The sequence below is a fragment of the Myotis yumanensis genome, unplaced genomic scaffold, assembly GCF_028538775.1.
Source record: "Myotis yumanensis isolate MYYU_CA2020_CCGP unplaced genomic scaffold, mMyoYum1.0.hap1 SCAF_16, whole genome shotgun sequence".
NCBI lineage: Eukaryota > Metazoa > Chordata > Mammalia > Chiroptera > Vespertilionidae > Myotis > Myotis yumanensis.
In genome coordinates this window covers 20471407-20491918 of record NW_027223767.1, presented here as the reverse complement: position 1 = coordinate 20491918, position 20512 = coordinate 20471407, and the positions used below count along the sequence as shown (strand labels likewise).

General features: G+C 38.6%; 1 protein-coding gene across 2 annotated transcripts in view; it reads left to right on the top strand.

Moving 5' to 3' along the window:
- TAOK1 (TAO kinase 1) overlaps positions 1–20512 on the top strand; it is a 113408-nt gene that overhangs the window by 82070 nt on the left and 10826 nt on the right. For both annotated transcript variants that reach the window (XM_070394497.1, XM_070394499.1), the window contains 3 exons: positions 5765–6004; positions 10621–10833; positions 12665–12847. In XM_070394497.1, coding sequence (XP_070250598.1) covers positions 5765–6004; positions 10621–10833; positions 12665–12847 — 636 coding nt within the window. The remainder of the gene's footprint in view (positions 1–5764; positions 6005–10620; positions 10834–12664; positions 12848–20512) is intronic.

Genomic DNA, 20512 nt, shown 5'->3' with positions numbered 1-20512 from the left:
TACTTTTTTTTAAAAGGAGTTATATGAAGTCATGGATTCTGTTTGGGTCTTTATATGCTTAGTATCTGACTCATTGTAGGCATTCAATAAACATTATATTTAATAAATACTAAATCCATGAATAAAAGTATTAGCTTTTAAATATGAAAAAATTAATTGGATAATTTATTATGCCTTTGATCTGCAATGTATGCCATGAAGTGTATGTTACCATTTGACACATTTATTTTCACATAAAAGTTCTTAGTTTATTAATCCTCTCATGAAAAAACTGCACAATAACCACAGATAAAGTCACTAAATAATCTTTAGTCCTGTTGTCCAATCTCCAGCTCATTTTTTGCTAGCACCAACATTGGCCTTTGCAGTTCCCCTGACTTTCTTCATTCTATTCTTACATTCCTTTTTCTGTTTTCTTGAGGTCTTCTTTTTCTCATGCAGGCCATGTCTTGTAAGCATCTATGTTTGGATTCACTTTTCTTTGTGTAATCCAAGGAATCCTAAATCACGCCAAAGCCAATTGTCTTGCCACCACCAAAATGGATTCTGAATCTATACACAAAGATGACATCTGGTGGGCTTACACATTTTGGCTAGTTTTTCCCGAGTTTCTGTCTTAGGTACTGTTGCCGTCCCCGGGTGTAAACAACATCAGTGATCATTTGTTTCCACTGAAGTAGTCTGTTGGTCATGAACTTCCTGGTCCAGATTGTTATTGTGTTGTTCATGATGATGGCCAATCTCTAAGCACATGGGAGGCAAAAAGTCATTTAACACATTTATAATCATACTAGAGGCCCAATGCACAAAATTCGTGCAAAGGCCTTGACTGCAGCCCCCACCTGCTGCAGCTTTGGCAGGAAGGAAGGACGACTGGAAGTCTGTCCAGTCTAATTAGTATATTACGCTTTTATTTTTAATTTTTTTTAATATATTTTTATTGATATCAGAGAGGAAGGGAGAGAGGGAGATAGAAACATCAGTGATTCAGAGAGAACCATTGATTGGCTGACTCCTGCACGCCTCCCACTGGGGATCGAGCCCGCAAACCCAGGCATGTGCCCTGGACTGGAATCAAACCCAGGACCCTTGAGTCCACAGGCTGATGCTCTATCCACTGAACCAAACCGTCTAGGGCTACGCTTTTATTATTATAGATAATTAGACAAATCCTGAAACTCTTATACTAGTGAAAACAGTAGATCTCATTATCAGAGGTACCTGTGAGCATGGATAAATTTATTTCCAAGAGTAACTTAAAATAAGCTTCAAATATAACATAATTATTCAAAGGCATTGAGTCTGGCATGGAGAAATGGGTAGTATTGGTAAGCGTATAAATTGAAACTGCCCTTTTGGAACATAATTCAGAAGTAGCGCTTAAAATGTAATGTGCACCCCTGGCCAGTGTTCTCAGTGGTTAGAGCATTGGCTCATGCACTGAAGGGTCTCGGGTTCAATTCCAAGTCAAGGGCACGTCCCTGGGTTGCAGGTTCCATCCCCTGTCCTGATTGGGGCACATGCAGGAAGGCAACCAATCAATGTGTCTTTCTCACATTGATCTCGCCGTCCCCGCCCCACTACCACCCTCCCTTTCACTCTCTACAAAAAAAACAATGGAAAAAGTATCCCTGGGTTAGGATTAACAAAAAATATTAAATAAGTAAAATATAATATGCACATATGCTTTTATCCATCAAATCCATTTCTAGAAATTTATCCTTAAGAAATAATAATGTAATTATATGATGCATCACACATGGATATTTATTGAAAATTTGTTTATAAAGCAAAAAAACGGCAAGATTATGGTATTGCAAAGCAGAACTTACTTAAAAATTTTTAAAAAAAGATCTACATGTACTGATCTGATTTGTATATATGTCCATTATATTATTAGATGAAGAAAGCATATTACATGCCTATATTGCATATTATTATTCACTTTTTAAAAAACTGTATGTTTTTCTGTAATAGATATGTTATGATGAGCTGGGGAAGGTTGAGAAACATTTGCAACCAACTGTTGTCCTCTGGAAAAAGGGTTTAGGCAAAAGGGGCAAGTTTGATTTGACTTCTACGTTTTGTGTTGTGTGTGTGTGAGTGTGTTGTACTCTTATTCTTATTATTGATTTTTATTTTTTTTCACTTTTGCACATTTTAATTAAATTTATTGGGGTAACATTGATTAATAGGATCATATAGTTTCAAGTGTATATTTCTGTGATATGAAATCGTGTATTGCACTGTGTGCCCATCACCCAAAGTCAAACCATCTTCTGTCACCATGTATTAAGCCCTCTCCAGCCCCCGCAACCCCACCACCCCTTTCCCTCTAGTAAGCACCACACTGTTGTCTGTGTCCATGAGTTTCAGTTTTATATCCCATATATGAGTGAGGTCATGTGGTTCTTAGCTTTTTCTGACTGACTTACTCCACTTAGCATAATATTCTCAAGGTCCATCCATGTTGTTGCAAATGTCAGTATTTCGTCTTTTCTTATGGCTGAGTAGAATTCATTGTATATATGTGCCACATCTTCTTTATCCAGTCATCTATTGAAGGACACTTTGGTTGTTTCCATGTCTTGGCCACTACGAATAGTGCTGCAATGAACATAGGGTGCATAGATCTTTGCAGGTACATGTTTTTGAGTTTTACAGGTAGATTACCCAGGAAAGGAATTGCTGAGTCTTATGGTAACTCTATTCTTAATTTTCTGAGGAACTGCCACACTGTTTTTTATAGTGGCTGTACCAGTCTATATTCCAAGCAGCAGTGAATGAGGGTTTCCTTTTCTCTACACCTCTGCAGCACTTTTCATTACCTATCTGTGTTGATAATAGCCATTCTAACAGCTATGAGGTGGTATCTCATTGTAGTTTTAATTTGCATTTCCCTAATAGCTAGTGAAGTTGAACATCTTTTCATATAACTGTTGGCCATTTGGGAGAAGTGTCTGTTCAGGTCCTCTGTCCATATTTTAATTTGATTAGTGTTGATTTTTATAAGTTCTTTATATATTTTGGATATTAAACCTTTGTCAGAACTGTTGTTTGCAAATATCACCTCCTATTCATTCAGTTGCCTTTTTATTTTGTTACTGGTTTCTTTTGCTCTGCAGAAGCTTTTTAGTTTGATATAGTCTCATTCATTTATTTTAGCCTTTACTTCTCTTGCCTTTGGGGTCAAATTCATAAAATGTTCTCTGCGACCAAAGTTCACAACTTTAAAACCTATGTTTTCTTCTGTGTAATTTATTGTTCAGATCTTACATTTAGGTCTTTGGTCCATTTTGATTAATTTTTGTTCATGGGGACAAACTGTGATCTAGTTACATTTTTCTGCATGTGGCTTTCCAGGTTTCCCAGAACCACTTATTAAAGAGGCTTTCTTTTCTCCATGGTGTGTTTCTGGCTTCTTTGCTGAAAATTCTGCCTATATACATGTGGTTTTATATTGGGGCTCTTAATTCTATTCCATTTCTGCCAATGCCATGCTGTTTTGATTATCATAGCTCTGTGGTATAATTTGAAGTCAGTTAGTGTGATATCTCTGGCTTCATTCTTTTTTTCATTGCTTTGGCTATTGGGGGCCTTTTGTGGTTCCATACAAATTTGATGACTTTTTTTGTTCTGTTTCTTTAAAAAAAAAAAAAACACTGGGATTTTGATGGGAATAGCATTGAATTTGTATATTGCTTTGGGTAATATGGCCATTTTAACTATGTCAATTCTTCAGTCTATGAACACAGAATATCTGTGTTCATTTCATTGTGTCTTTTTCAATCTCTTTTAATAATGCTTTTTAGGTTTCAGTATATAGGTCTTTCACATCCTTTGTTACAGTTATTCCTAGGTATTTTATTCTTTTGCTTGCAACTGCAAAAGGAAATTTTTTTTCATTTCTTTTTCTGAAGTTTCGTTGTTAGTATATAAGAAAGCAGTGGGTTTTAGTACATTGATTTTGTATCCTACAACTTCATTGTTTCTATTAATTTTTTGGTGGAGTTTTGGGGATTTTCTATATACAGAATCACGTCATCTGCAAATAGTGACACTTTTACTTCTTCCTTCCCAATTTGGATGCCTTTTATTTCGTTCTCTTGCCTGATTGTTAGGACTTCCAGAACTATGTTGAATAAGAGTGGTGAGAGTGGGCATCCTTGTCTTGTTCCTGATTTTTTAGGAAAAGCCTTCAGTTTTTCATCATTGAGTGTGATATTGGTTGTGGGTTTGTCCTATATGGCTTTATTATGTTGAGATACTTTCCTTCTATACCTATTTTATTGTTTTTAAAATGGATGTTGTATCTTATCAAATACTTTTTTTGCACCTATTGATAAGATCGTATGATTTTTATCCTTTCTTTTGTTAATGTGATGTATTACCTTGATCGATTTGCATATGTTGAATCATCCTTGTGCCCCTGGAATGAACCCCACTTGATCATGATGTATTATTTTTTTAATGTATTATTGTATTCTACTTGCTAGTATTTTGTTTAGGATTTTTACATCAGTATTCATCAGCGATATTGGTATGTAGTTTTTGTGTGTGTGTTATTCTTGTCAGGTTTTGGTATCAGGGTTAGGTTGGCCTCATAAAATGTGTTAGGAAGTATTGCCTCTTCTTCAGTTTTTTGGAAGAGTTTGAGAAGGATAGGTTTCAAATCTTCTTTGAATGTTTGGTAGAATTCACGGGTGAAGCCATCTGGTCTGGACTTCTATTTTTTAAAAGGTAGGGTCTTGGTGGTGGTTTCAACTTCCTCACTGCTAATCAGTCTATTTAGATTTGTCAATTTTATTAATCTTTTCAAAGAACCAACTCTTTGTTGTATTAATTTTAACACTTGTTCTTTTTAATCTAAAGAAGAAAATAATAACAGTTTTTTAAATACTCATCCTAGGAGTAAGGGTATTTTTTCCATTGATTTTTAAAGAGAGTGGAAGGAAGGGGGAAAAGAGAAAGAGAGAAACATCAATGTGAGAGAGACACATCGATTAGTCGCTCCCACACGCGTGTATGGAACCTGCAACCCAGGTACCTCCCATTGGCCAGGAATCAAACCTGTGACCCTCTGGTGTGCAGGCTGACGCTCTAACCACTGAGCACATCAGCCAGGGCAAGAATAATAACATTCATTGAGCATTGCGCCAGGTATTATTCTGAGAACTTTCCATTTATGAACTCATTTCATCCGCACATTAAATCTATGAAATAGCTAGATTGTTATCTCTTATTTTGAGAAGTGATGAAACTGAAGCACTGAGAGTCTAAATAACTAACCCAAGGACTTACTATTCCTAAGTAGCAGACCCAGGATTTAGAATACAGGAAGTCTAGCTCTTGAGTCCATGTTCTTAACCACTACACTATACGGGGTATACTATATGTAATAGAATTGAAGAGTATACTCTGAAAAAATTCAAAGAATGACTTAGGGACCTCTTCAAATATATAATTAAGAAGCAATACATAAAAGAAGGAAAGGAAAAGGACATTAAGCTTCTTCAGATAAATTTGTCTTAATCTTATTTCAAAAAATAGTATTAATGAATAGTAAATGACAAGGATAAGGAAATTTATGCTACTAATTGTACATTTCCTACAGTAAAAGTCATAAAATTCTAATATTTACTATGCAGCCATTATTGAACTTGGTTTTTACATTTCTTTTCTGGTTATTCTGTTTCTTAGGATATTTTTTCCTGCCATTATACGGCAGTAAATTATACCTTTTGTCTCTTGTTTTTTGGATTAGGAGTTAAATAAAAGGCAGACCCAAAAGGACTTAGAGCATGCCATGCTACTGCGACAACATGAATCCATGCAAGAACTGGAGTTTCGTCACCTCAACACAATTCAGAAGATGCGCTGTGAGTTGATCAGATTACAGCATCAAACTGAGCTCACTAACCAGCTGGAATATAATAAGCGAAGAGAACGGGAACTAAGGCGAAAGCATGTCATGGAGGTTCGACAGCAGCCTAAGAGCCTGAAGGTACCTTTAGCCTAAGCTTGACAGGGAAAAGAGAAAAAAAGGCATCCACGTAAATAGTAAAGGTCTAAGATAAATGTCTGTCATAAAGAAATTGAATACATTTTTTTCTTCTTTTCATTTTAAGCATGTTTGGTTAGTTTTAATGTGCAGTGTCTGTAGCTACAGACTTTTGCTTATATATTTCTCACCAAGTACCAAAAACTAGCAAAACTTTTAACTGCAGGAAGTGCCATCAATAAGAATCAAAATTTTTATATTAAATGTACCCAAATGTTCAATGCTATATTACATGTCAACATGCTAACGTGTTGGCTTTTTCTCTGTTCCAATTAATTCAATTTGGAATCTTATTTGCTCTAAATGTGATTTGTATCCAAAAAAGTCAGTTCCTAATTAGTACAAAAGCCAGTGAATAAAATATGCCTTTTTAACTCCTCTCCCTTCATTGTCTGTGCACATCTGAAGAAAAATAGTGGAATCATAACAGAACTTTAATTTTTATACTTGCTTTTGAATAGAGGAATTCATTCACATGATATAAAATTTGAAAGATACCAAAGTATACTATAAAGTTAAAGGTTTCCCTTTCTCCCCTTTGTCCCTCCAGCCACCTGGTCCAACTCCCTTCACCAGAGTCAACCAGAGTTAACAATTCCAAGAAATTTTCAAGTTTTATAACTTGTAATAAATATTTGAAGGAGTATAGTCACATGAATCGTAATAAACTAAAACTACACAATATATAGGCTATCATCCATATTAGTACCTCAATTAATCTGTATATGTCTGCACACTTTAAATTTTTATTTATATCAAATAAGGCCCAGGTCCCACAGTATTTTCTTTTTAACCCCTTTCCTCTTTTTAAAACTATTTGATAATTAAACTAGAAAACTGTTCTTGGTCTTAACTGAAAAGCTGTCCTGGAGTGAAGTAAAATTCATCCACCGAAGTATTCTGTGTTAAAATCTTAAAGCTGCACCACATCCAGTGGTATCCCCAGTTCTCACCCAATTCCTTTCAAACAGGAAAGGAATCTGTCCATCCACATAACCTTCTTTAGTTGTTGCTTACAAAAATAGGAATTCATAATGATTTTTTAGATTTATTTTGTCTTTTTAGTGGAAAGAGATATACTCTTTTGGTAACAGAATAGATAATTTCCCACAAAAGATTTTTTAAACAACATGTCTGTGAAATAATTAATTAGGTTTAAAGTCAGCAGCAGCCAGAAATAAACCAAACTGAAAGCTTAGTTAGTTTTTATGGTCATACCATAAATCTGATATGACTGCATTTCTGTAGGATAGTTGTTTGATGTTTTTTTTTTTCCTTTATTGATTACAGTATTACATATGTGTCATTGTCCCCCCACCCCACCCCCGCTCATGCCCTCACCCCCCTGGTGTCTGTTTCCATTGGTTATGCTTATATACATGCATACAGGTCCTTTGGTTGATCTCTCCCCCTTACCACCACCCTCCCCTTCCTTCCCTCTGAGGTTTGACAGTCTGATAGATGCTTCTCTGGATCTGTTTTTGTTCATCAGTTTATGTTGTTCATTATATTCCACAAATAAGTGAGATCATGTGATATTTATCTTCCTCTGACTGACTTATTTCACTTAGCATAATGCTCTCTAGGTCCATCCATGCTGTTGCAAATGATAGGGGTTCCTTTTTACAGCAGCGTAGTATTCCATTGTGTAGATGTACCACAGTTTTTTAATCCATTCATCTGCTGATGGGCACTTAGGTTGTTTCCAAATCTTAGCTATGGTAAATTGTGCTGCTATGAACATAGGGGTGCATATATCCTTTCTGATTGGTGTTCCTAGTTTCTTGGGATATATTCCTGGAAGTGGGATCACTGGGTCAAATGGGAGTTTCATTTTTAGTTTTTTGAGAGGAAACTCCATACTGTTCTCCACAGTGGCTGCACCAGTCTGCATTCCCACCAGCAGTGCACGAGGGTTCCTTTTTCTCCACATCCTCGCCAGCACTTGTCATTTGTTGATTTGTTGATGATAGCCATTCTGACAGGTGTGAGATAGTACCTCATTGTCGTTTTGATTTGCATCTCTCGGATGATTAGTGACTTAGCATGTTTTCATGTCTCTTGGCCTTCTTTATGTCCTCTTTCAAAAAGTATCTATTTAGGTCCATTGTCCATTTTTTGATTGGGTTGTTTATCTTCCTTTTGTTAAGGTTGTTTGATGTTTAACAACCCTTCCTGTTCCTGTTGTTGGAGCCTTTTCAGTTTGAAAGCTTGTAAACAATAGTCTGATTTTCACAGAAAGTGAGGAGAAAACAATGTTTTACAAACACAGTCAGACTTTGAATAGAATGCCTCCTTCTGATGACAAATGAGCTCAAGAATTCCCATAATGGCCTGGCCATGGCCAGTGTGGCTCAGTTGGTTGGGTATCATCCAATGCACCAAAAGGTTGCTGGTTTGATTCCAGTCAGGACACATGCCTGGGTTGCAGGCTCTATCCCTGGCAGGGAGCATGCAGGAGGCAGCCGATCTATGTTCCGATCTCACATCGATGTTTCTCTCTCTATCTTCCCTTCTTCCTTCCTCTCTACAAACCAATAAAAAATCTTAAAAAAGAAAGAAAGAAAGAAAAGAATTCCCACAAAGGAAATTATTCTATGACTTTTGTAGGAAAGAAAAATCACCATTTTCCTTAGGTTGTATATTTCTATCTACTTGCTCAAAATAGACTAGATTTTAACATCAAGCTATTTCATTTTTATTTGCCTAAGTGTTTAGTTACCTTTCCAACTTTCTCCAAGACCTTAAAGAGGGCTAGGGGATCTTTAGTTTGAGCACTTATGTGAGTTGACTAGGATTTGTGGGGGTTGGCATACCATTTCTATGGAATGGGTTGGGTAAACACCTGTTGTTACTCTGCTGTTTCTTTAGCTGCCATCCAAATGGTGCTCTTTCAGTGTTAAATGAATAGAAACAACTGTAACTTAACAGTCATTTGCTTTGACTGAATCACACACATTGAGGGATATAGTTTATTCTTAGTATAGATATTACTCTTCTTAAGAAAAATTTTTCTATATGAGATGTATGTTAGCTGAACCTATTGTAATCATTTCACAATATATATAAATCAAACCATCTTGCTCTGTACCTTAAACTTGTACAGTGATGTATGTCAGTTATTTCTCGATAAACTGGAAAAAATCAGTAAATAGAGAAAAAAATGTTTTGTTTTCTTTTCAAGGAGTTCTTTTTTTCTCATTAGGCTAGTGATATACAGTTTTCTTGGTACAATATTTTAAAAATAAAAACTTAAAAGAATGGAGGCTGTTTTACAGAGGCAGAAGGGAATGTCTAAATTTCATTGTTTCACGATCCTGGCTAACTTGGAAGAATTTTTTTAACCAAGAACAGTATTTAAGAGCAGTGCTATTAAGCATAGCTAAACCAAGTGTTTCTCTAACTAGACATTTCTTGGCCCCTTCACAGAATAAAGGTATATGACTATGACCTAGTGTCTCAGTTGGTATAAAATATGGAAGGATTATATTTGATGTTGTAGTGGGGGAGGGGGGACTACTTCCTTGACAAATGTATTACTTTGGTCATATATGCATTTGTTGCATACTGTATCAACCAATTAATATCTGACAGTATTTATATTAAGGTAAAATAATTTCAACTATAGGTTCTGCCTTATTGTAGCAAATGAATATATTCTCACTAGTAGGCTTGATCAATATACTTTATAGAAATATATTTCATCATACTAAATTTTGTTAAAAATTGAGTTCATAGAATGCCTAACCTGTGATTAACCAAAAACTAAAGCCAAAACTCTTATATCTCTGAATTTGGATTATTTAATCACATAAATGTTTATGTAATTCATGTTTATCATCATCCTAAGAAGAGTTGTCCTCTCCTTTGCCCCATAACTTTTGTTTGATCTTTGAAAGATGAGTAAACTCAGCTAATTGCAAGTAAACTGACTTGCAAGTTTTTATTTGTGGTGTTGTTAAAGAGTAAACTATTCTTAAATGTGTTTCTACCTAGTGTGTTCCCTGAAGGAAAAGACCAATTGTAATAACAATATTATCAATACCCTTTTTTATGGGGTGTGTCCCAGACCATGTAGTTGGAGTTGAGATTGTGATTAGAAGAAATTGGAGCAAAGTGTCTCAAATAAGGAACAGAGTAAATATGCTTATTTTCTACCTGAGAGATCTGATAAATATTGTCTGTGCTTTAATATTTACTACACTTATTGCTTGAGAAGAAATTTAACTTTCTGTCATCAATATACACAGTAATCAAACTAATTTTAATATTTATTCATTAGCTAAACTTAACTAGCAGAGTATTGAGTATTGCTTGAAATACTGTGATAAATGAGGTTGTTGGTATTCTAATGATTTAAATTAGAATTTTGTTATTAAAATGTATAGAATTTAGTGATCTGGCCCAATAGCCAAGTGCAAAAGTACCTGTAACCTATGATTTCATCTTTTATGTTTCCTTTCCCTTTTTCCTAGTAGCCTTTTTTGTTTTTATGTAAGCATAAGGTATGCCAAATGCCATATGTTAAAAATTATATACATCTATTTTTTTCTTCCCAGTCTAAAGAACTCCAAATAAAAAAGCAGTTTCAGGACACCTGCAAAATCCAAACCAGACAGTACAAAGCATTAAGAAATCACCTACTGGAGACTACACCAAAGAGTGAGCACAAAGCTGTTCTGAAACGGCTCAAGGAGGAGCAGACCCGGAAGTTAGCCATCTTGGCTGAGCAGTATGACCACAGCATTAATGAAATGCTATCCACACAAGCCGTGAGTTTGTTTTATTGAGGCAAAACAATTTAGTGCCCCCATCCTTCTACACCTGATTAAAATACTAGTTGGAAGTGATAGCTCTCCTGCAGCTTGGGCTCTCAGCATTGCGTGGAAGCAGGTATGATGTATATAGAATTTTCATTGGTCTATTTAGACACAAAGTTCTAAAAAGGCTTTTTGCCAGTACCTCTCAGGTCTTTAGTACATATTCCAAAAGCTTATCAATATTAGAGTAGCAGTCCCCTGGCCGGTGTGCCTCGTTTGGAACATCGTCCATACACCAAAAGGTGGCAGGCTCGATTCTTGGTCAGGTAACATATCCAGGTTGCAGGTTTGATCCCCAGTTGGAGTGCATATAGGAGGCAACTGATCTGTGTTTTTCTTTCACACTGATGTTTCTTTCTTCCTTCCTTCCTTCCTTCCTTCCTTCCTTCCTTCCTTCCTTCCTTCCTTTCTCTCTCTCTCTCTCTCTCTCTCTCTCTCTCTCTCTCTCTCCCTCTCTATAAAAAAAATCAATAAAATTAAAAAACTAAAAAAGATTAGAGCAGCAACTTTGCTAAGCAGTGGGCAAGAAGTAGTACTATAGTGCCCAGCCAGTGTGGCTCATTGGTTGAGCATCGACCCATGCACCAGGAGGTCACTGGTCCAATTCCTGGTCAGGGCACATGTCCATATTGGAATCCAAATGGTCACATTTGAGTGCATCTATAATAATAAAAGCATAATATGCTAATTAGACCGGCCAGCCGAATGACCTTCCGGACATCATACCGGACAAAGCCGTGGTGGCGGGGGCCAAGGCAGAGGCGATTAGGGGCAATCAGGCAGGCAGGCAGAGTAGTTAGGGACAATCAGGCAGGCGAGTGGTTAAGAGCCAGTGGTCCCAGATTGCAAGAGGGATGTGCGACTGCCGGTTTAGGCTCGATCCCGCAGAGATCCTTGTGGGATTGGCCTAAACAAGCAGTTGGACATCCCCTGAGGGTTCACGGATTGTGATAGGGTGCAGGCTGGGCTGAGGGACCTCCCCCAACCCTGTGTATGAGTTTCGTGCACCGGGCCTCTAGTATAAAATATTTTCTATATAAGTTTTGTAAACTTTTCTTAAAGGGCCAGATAGTAGATATTTTAGGCTTTGGGAGTCTGAAGGCAAAATTGAGGATATTGTATGGATACTTAAATAGCCATTTAAAATGTAACCATTTCAGCCCAGCTAGTATGGCTCAGTGGTTGAGTGTTAACCCATGAACCAGGAAGTTTTAGTTCAATTCCCATTTAGGGCATATGCCTGGGTTGTGGGCTTGATCTCCAGTAAGGGGCGTGCAGGAGGCAGCTAATCAATGATTCTCTCTCATCATTGATGTTTCTCTCTCATTCTCCCTCTCCCTTCCTCTCTGAAATCAATAAAAATTTATTTTAAAAAAGAAAGAAAAAAATGTAACCATTTCCAAATGTAAAGACCATTCTTAATTTGTGGTTTATTTAAACACACACGCAGTTTGGCCCATAGGCTATAGTTGGCTGGTCCCTGTTCTGTAGTTATTTCCATTTGAGAGAAGAGATTCATTCAGCCTTCTATCACCTAATCAGAGTCTAAATTTTTCTTAAGAAAAATATGCTTATTTAGGATTCCTCCAAATGGATTTGATAGCTTTATCTTCATATTGCCATCATTAGTTACTGTACCTTTCTTTTTCAGAGATGTTTAAAATAGAAGAGAGAGCAATTATTTATCTATAAAAGAGTAGTCTGTTTTCTCTGAGACTCCTTCTTTCCCATAGGTCATAGATGGCTCACAGTAAGATATATGTTTTCTTTCTCTCTCTTTCAGCTGCGTTTGGATGAAGCACAGGAAGCAGAGTGCCAGGTTTTGAAGATGCAGCTGCAGCAGGAACTGGAACTGTTGAATGCATATCAGAGCAAAATCAAGATGCAAGCTGAGGCACAACATGATCGAGAGCTTCGGGAGCTTGAACAAAGGGTCTCCCTACGAAGGGCACTCTTAGAACAAAAGGTATAAGTAGTAGAAGGAAGGTGATTGTGCTAGTATTTGCTTTCCTCAGAAACATTTTATAAATATATTTTCATATCAACAGAGGTAACATTAGACTATTTTCACAATACCATATTTTCTTAATTCTAGTTTTGGTAGGATTTTTCTTTTTATTTAAAATATTTGACTCAATAATAAACCTTATAATTAACTAGAGGCCTGGTGCACAAAAATTTGTGCACTGGGGCGGGGGGGGGGCGTCCCTCAGCCTGGCCTGTGCCCTCTCGCAGTCTGGGACCCCTCGGGAGATAACGACCTGCTGGCTTAGGCCTGCTCCCAGGTGGCAGAGGGCAGGCCCAATCCCTAGGTGCAGCCCCTGGTCGGGCTCAGAGCAGGGCCGATTGGGGAGTTGGGGTGCCGCCCCCTGTCATGCACAGAGCAGGGCGGATTGGGAGGTTGCGATGCCACCCCCAGTCATGCTCAGGGTAGGGCCGATTCGGGGGTTGGGGCACCGCCCCCTGTCACACTCAAGGCAGGGTCGATGGGGAGGTTGCGGCGCCACCCCCTGTCACGCACAGAGCAGGGCCAATCAGGGGGTTGGGGCGTTGCCCCCTGTCACGCACAGAGCAGGGCCCATCAGGGGGGTTGGGGCTCCGTACCCTGTCATGCACAGAGCAGGGTCCATCAGGGGGTTGGGGAGCTCCCCCCTGTCACGCACAGAGCAGGGCCCATCAGGGGGGTGGGGAGCTCCCCCCTGTCACGCACAGAGTAGGGCCGATAGGGGAGTTGGGGCACCGCCCCCTGTCACACACAGAGCAGGGCGGATCAGGGGGTTGGCGCGCCACCCTCCGTCACCCACAGAGCAGGGCCGATCGGGGGTTGGGGCGCCGCCACTGTCACACTCAGGGCAGGGCCGATGGGGCGGTTATGGCTCTACCCCATCACACACAGAGCAGGGCCCATGGGGGGGGGGGATGCCGCCCCCTGTCACACACAGAGCCGCAGGGCGATCAGGGGGTTTGGGCGCTGCCCCCTGTCACACTGATCCTGGTGCCGGGAGGCCTCGAGGCTCCGCTGATCCCGGTGCTGGGAGGCATATTACCCTTTTACTATATAGGATAGAGGCCTGGTGCACAGGTAGGGGCTGGCTGGTTTGCCCTGAAAGGTGTCCTGGATCAGGGTGGGGGTCCCCACTGGGGTGCCTGGCCAGCCTGACTGAGGGGATGATTGCTGTTTCTCTCTCATTCTCCCTCTCCCTTCCTCTCTGAAATCAATAAAAATTTATTTTAAAAAAGAAAGAAAAAAATGTAACCATTTCCAAATGTAAAGACCATTCTTAATTTGTGGTTTATTTAAACACACACGCAGTTTGGCCCATAGGCTATAGTTGGCTGGTCCCTGTTCTGAGGGCTGTTTACAGGCTGGTAGGTGACTGAAGCTCCCAACTGCTCCTTTTTTTCTTTTTTTTTTTATTCTGGGTCAAGGCCTCTGCTGCTGAAAGCAGGTATCTGGTTTGTTTCGGTTCTATAATCGAAACACTGTATCATCTCCAGCTCTGAGATCCCAGCCGGCTGAAAGCTGGTTTCTGGGGTTTTGTTTAGCTTTTATATTTGTTACAATGTTTCAAACTGCCAGCTCAGAGGCTGGCAAGGCAGGCGGGGAACATTGGAGTCCTCCTTCACTGAAGCAAGCAAGCCTCATGTTCGCTTCCAGCTGCCTGGCTGTCGGCCGCCATCTTGGCTGGCAGTTAATTTGCATATCGCCCTGATTAGCCAATGGGAAGGGTAGCGGTCGTACGCTAATTACCATGTTTCTCTTTTATTAGATAGGATGAGTTCTAAACATTAAGGGACACCCTAAGTGGTTTGGCTCAGTGGAAGAACTTGAGAAGAAATTCTGACACTGTATGGACTGAAGGGTCGCAGGTTCAATTCCAGTCAAGGGCACATGCCTGGTAGGGAGCATGCAGGAGGCAGCCGATCACTGATTCTCTCTTATCATTGATGTTTCTATCTCCCTCTCCCTCTCCCTTCCTCTCTGAAATCAATAAAAACATATTTAAAGAAAAATAAGTAATTTGGAGGTACTAAACATCAAGGAACCTATAATTAAGTAGTAATTGCTAGAAGAAAGATATGGGTTATGTGAAGACAAGTTAAATTTTGAGAGAGCTCTGGTTCTATGTTCATCACTTTTTTTTTTTTATTTTAACATTTATTTTTGTTACTCCTTACCTGAGGATATTTTACCATTGATTTTTTTAGAGAGAGTGGAAAGGAGGGGGAATCAGAGAGAGAGAATATTGATATGAGAGACACACATCAATCAATTGGTTGCCTACCGCACACACCCCGACCAGTGCCAGGGATCAAGCCTGCAACCGAGGCACATGCCCTTGACCGGAATCAAACCCAGGACCCTTCAGTCCATAGGCCAACGCTCCATCCACTGAGCTAAACCAGCTAGAGCCCTCATTTCTTTTTTGTACCTAAGAAGGTTGGAGAAAAACTTGGATAGTGAAAAAAAAGAACTAACAATTGCCTGGGAAAGGCAAGGACAAAGGTACAGGAATATATGCTTTACTCATACATCCTGGGCCTGGATACAGACAGAAAGTAAAAGCAGTTCCACACAGGTGAAAAGTCAGACTGAAAATGTTACTTCCAGATGTACCTTTATTTATTTATTTATTTTGTACTTATTTTTTGTCAGATATATTAGAGAATAAAAGTAGAATCACACTAAGGTATGTAAGCTGAGTGTGTATGTGTTTTGGGGAAAAGGGTGATTTTGAGTGATAAAGAGAGGAGAGATATTTGTTGTGAGAAGTAGTAGAATATCAGTTGTATCCATGATTCAGAACTATGTTCCAGAATTCCTGAGCCATAATCCCAATAGCTGATATAGTCTTAGGTCCATTAAATTAATACTTGCCTAATGGTCTTGCCTATTAAAAGTTGTCATTATTTCTGGACCATTGGCTCATAGATTTTCCTCTGTTTTCTGCAGTTCTTGTGATAAAAATAGAATGCCTTAAGAAAACCACCTAAATAAGATGGCATAGCTGTCTTTACTGGCTTCTTGAGAAGTACTTGCCTCTAAAAATTTTCTCAATTATGTTTCTCATTCAAGATGGAAAGATAGAAACATATACATTTTGAGAAAAATCTAATTTGTCTCATGTACATATTTCATAAATGTAATTCCAACTTTCACATTTAAAATTCAATCCAAAATTCTATCTCTTATGCTTCAAAATTATCGCTGAGAGAGAAATTCCTTAAGGTGTTCAAAAATAGTGATGTAAGAAATGTTGGTACTATTAAAGTATACATATTTACCTAGTGGTTAAGAGTTAAACAGTGCTATTAATCATTTCAATATGTGAACCAAAGACTACATGTTCCTAGTAAAATGTGAGCATAAAACTGATACCTATTGATGTGGCATTCTCATGCATCACTAATGCATTTTGGAAAGCAATTTGGAAGTACATATTGAGCTTTGGAACTGTTAAATACGTAAGACTGAGAATTCCAAGGAAAAGAAACCCAAAATATAGGGGGAAAGTAATGCATAAATATGGTGATTATAGCATATTTTATAATGGTTTCAAACACCTAACCATCTAAAATAGAGAATAAGGAGTATTTGAGATCTTGCTCCCTGGCATATGTTGTCAGTTTTGGCTCAGACTCTTAATTGCTTATAAAAATTCTCTAAATGAATAAATAAGAGATAAATTAAGTGATTATGGCCAATCTGCTTAATAAAAATTTTTTGTTGTTAATCCTCACCCAAGGATATTTTTCCATTGATTTTTAGAGAGAATGGAAGGAAGGGGGAGAGACAGAGAAAGAGGAACATTGATGTGAGAGAGACACATCGATTGGTTACCTCCTGCATGCACACCAACCAGGGTTGGGGATGGAGCCCACCATCGAGGGATGTGCCCTTGACTGGAATCGAATTTGGGACCCTTTAGTCCACAGATTGATGCTCTATCTACTGAGCCAAACTGGCGAGGGCTACTTGATAAAATTTTTAGTCAGCCTTTTCAATGATGGCTACAAACATAGTATTAATATGAATGTGTTTAATATAATAAACATAGTATGATGTATTGAATAAAACAAAAAAGACAAATAACACTTAAAGTGAATTGAAGAAATGCTAGTAGTGGTGATATTAATATGGTAGGTTGGTTTATTTTTTTATTTTACTGTATTTTATGTGGTGGTTAGTATTACTTTAATAATGGAAAATGCAAAAGATTAGTATTAAAAATAATAGAACAATAGGAGGATAAATCTATAGTGCTTTGAGTTGCTACTTCAGTTTTAGAGCTGATGTTTACATTTCATGTGGAATGTATGACTATGAATCACTTTGAGGTCAGTTGGCAACTACTAAAGCCAATCTAGGTATGTGCCTTGACTGGAAATTGAACCTGTTACCTTTTGGTGCACAGGGACAACACTCCTACCAACTGCAAAAACTTTGAAAAATCATAACAGCTATATATTTTCTGTACTTTGTGCTTACTGGTTGCACAAAATTAAATAAATAAAAATCACTAAAAACACATCCTTGGGTGAGGATTTAAGAAAGTTTTTTTTAAGTTCACATGGAATTTAATACTTATAATTATGCTGTTATCTTGCTGAAATTTTAATGTAAATCACATATGATAAACCATTATTTGAAATAGAGGTGGAACTAGAGTGAATGCTAATTGTTTCTAAATGAAAAATAATTCTATTTAAAGATTGCTGGAAATCTCCAAATGAACCAAGAATTGTTTCTTTAGATTAAAACACCAACAAACTAAGCCTCAGTTGACGCTTCTTATACTTGACTAGAGGCCCAGTGCATGAAATTCGTGCACTCGGGTGGAGGGGTGGGGGGGGCTTAGCCCAGATTGCGAGAGGGCGAGGGACCCCGCCAGTGCACTATCGGAGCCAGGGAGGGACCACGGGAGGGCTCCAGGACGTGTCCGGCCTGTCTCACTCAGTCCCGATCAGCCGGACCCCAGCAGCAAGCTAACCTACTGGTCGGTGCATCTGCCCCCTGGTGGTCATGCACGTCATTTGACCAGTCAACTGTCTGGTTGAGCAGCCTTAGCATATCATTAGTATATTATGCTTTGATTGGTTGAAAGGCTGACCGGACAACCAGACACTTAGCATATTAAGCTTTTATTATGTGAGATTTACATTAAAATTTCAGCAAGATAACAGCATGATTATAAATATTAAATTCCATGTGAATTTTAAAAAACTTTTTTAAATCCTCACCCGAGGATATTTTTTCCATTGATTTTTAGAGAGAGTAGAAGGAAGAGAGGGAGGGTGAAGAGAGAAGGAAAGAGAAACATTGATATGAGAGAGACACATTAATTGGTTGCCTCTGATATGTGCTGGGGATCGAACCTGCAATCCAGGCATATGCCCTTGACCAGGAATCAAACTTGCAACCCTTCAGTGCACGGACCAGTGCTCTCCCAACTAAACACACCAGCCAGGGCTTAGTGATTTTTAGAGAGAGGAAGGGAGAGAGAGACAGAGACAGACATTGATGTGAGCGAGAAACATCGATCAGTTGCTTCCTGTACATGGTCCCCACTGGGGATTGAACCCACAACCTAGGTATGTGCCCTGACTGGGAATCAAACTGTGACCTGGTTCATGGGAGGATGCTCAACCAACTAAACCACACTGGCTGGTCTACATTTTTTAATTTGCATGTATTGCCCATGCTAAACTGTCTTTTTGGGGGTTCTTTTAGGGCACTTTTAAAAACTTAGTGCATAAAAACTAGCACATTTGTCAAGCTAGATTTCTATAGAGAGCAATGACTATTGGCTTAAGTTCTCAAATATCTTGAAACCAGATTATTTAATGCTCCTTTACAAATTCTCTTTATTTTTTTTTTAACTTTTTATCATGGAAAATTTTAAATGTACACAAAAGTAGAAAGAATTAGTACAATGAAATTCCCAAGTACTTATCACCCAGCTTTAGGAGTTATCAGTGCTAATTTTTTCCTTTTCACAGTTGGATTTTATGCCTGTCGCCAAGGGACGTGGCTTTGGTGCGATGCAGCTTCCACCTCACCCTCTTGGCTTGGTGGCCGGGTATCCCTATCCAGCCCTGGTCTGCATTCCTACCATTCTCTATGCATCCTCTGCCCTTCCTTTTTTTGTAAATTGTCTCCTCAGCTGTGTCTAATTTTTTAATTCTGGGTAAATGTTTTTCAATTTAGTTGCTTTTCCAATCTGGCCTTGGGATGAGGTGCACTACATGTCTGCCTAGTTGGCTGCCATTTTCTTCTCCTAATTTTTTCTTATCTATTCCCTTGTTCTACACACACAACTTTTTTTTGCAAGTGTCGGGGGAGATCAGGAGTTAGGGAATTAGTGTCTGGAGTATTTAAGAGCAAATCACACCCGGCCAGTGTGGCTTGGTGGTTGAGCATTGACCCATGAACCAAGAGGTCACTGGTTCAATTCCTGATCAGGGCACATGCCCGGGTTGTGGGCTCAATCCGCAGTGGGAGGTGTGCAGAAGGCAGCCAATTGATGATGTTTCTCTCTCACCAATGTTTTTATCTCTCTATCCCTTTCCCCTTTCTCTCTAAAATCAATAAAAACATATTTTTTAAAAAAGGAAATCCCAACATGGTATTATTTCACTCTTAAAAATAGGTAAGGCCCTAGCTGGTTTGGCTCAGTGCATACAGCGTTGGCCTGCGGACTGAAGGGTCCCAGGTTCAATTCCAGTCAAGGGCACATGCCCAGATTGCAGGCTCGATCCCCAGTGTGGGGTGTGCAGGAGGCAGCTGATCAATGATTCTCTCTCATCATTGATGTTCCTATCTCTCTCTCCCTCTCACTTCCTCTCTGAAATCAATAAAAATATATTTTTAAAAAGATGTAGTTTTTTTTAAAAAAAACTAGGTAAGGACTTTTTCACAATAATTCCATCGTGATAGCAGAAATAAATGTTTAATAATATCAACTACTCAGTCCATGTCTAAATTTCCCCTTTTATCTCAATTAATTTTTAAGTTGGTTCATTTGGATTGGGGCCCACACAAGGTCCAGACATTGCATTTGGTTAATTGTCTTGCCTATAACAGGCCCCACTCCACCCCCTTTTTTAAACTGTGGATTGGATTCTTTACTCAGTGGGATTCTCACATTCTGGATTTGGCTGATTGCATCCTCATGTTGTCATTTAATGTATTCCTCTCTACTTCATATTTCTTGTAAACTGATAATTAGATTTAAAGGCATGATTAAATTTAGATTCAATATTTTTCTTTAAAAAAATTTGCCAGAACCGGTTTGGCTCAGTGGATAGAGTGTCGGACTGCGGACTGAAAGGTCCCAGGTTCGATTCCGGTCAAGGGCATGTACCTGGGTTGCGGGCACATCCCCAGTAGGAGATGTGCAGGAGGCAGCTGGTCAATGTTTCTCTCTCATCGATGTTTCTAACTCTCTATCTCTCTCCCTTCCTCTCTGTAAAAAATCAATAAAATATATTTTAAAAAAAAATTTGCAAGGGATTTTTGTAAGGGTACTTCCTTTTGCATCATATTAAGAAATATGTACTTCCTTTTGCATCATATCAAGAAATATGTGTAGTTCCACTTTTTAAGTTATATTATATTGATTAGTGTATT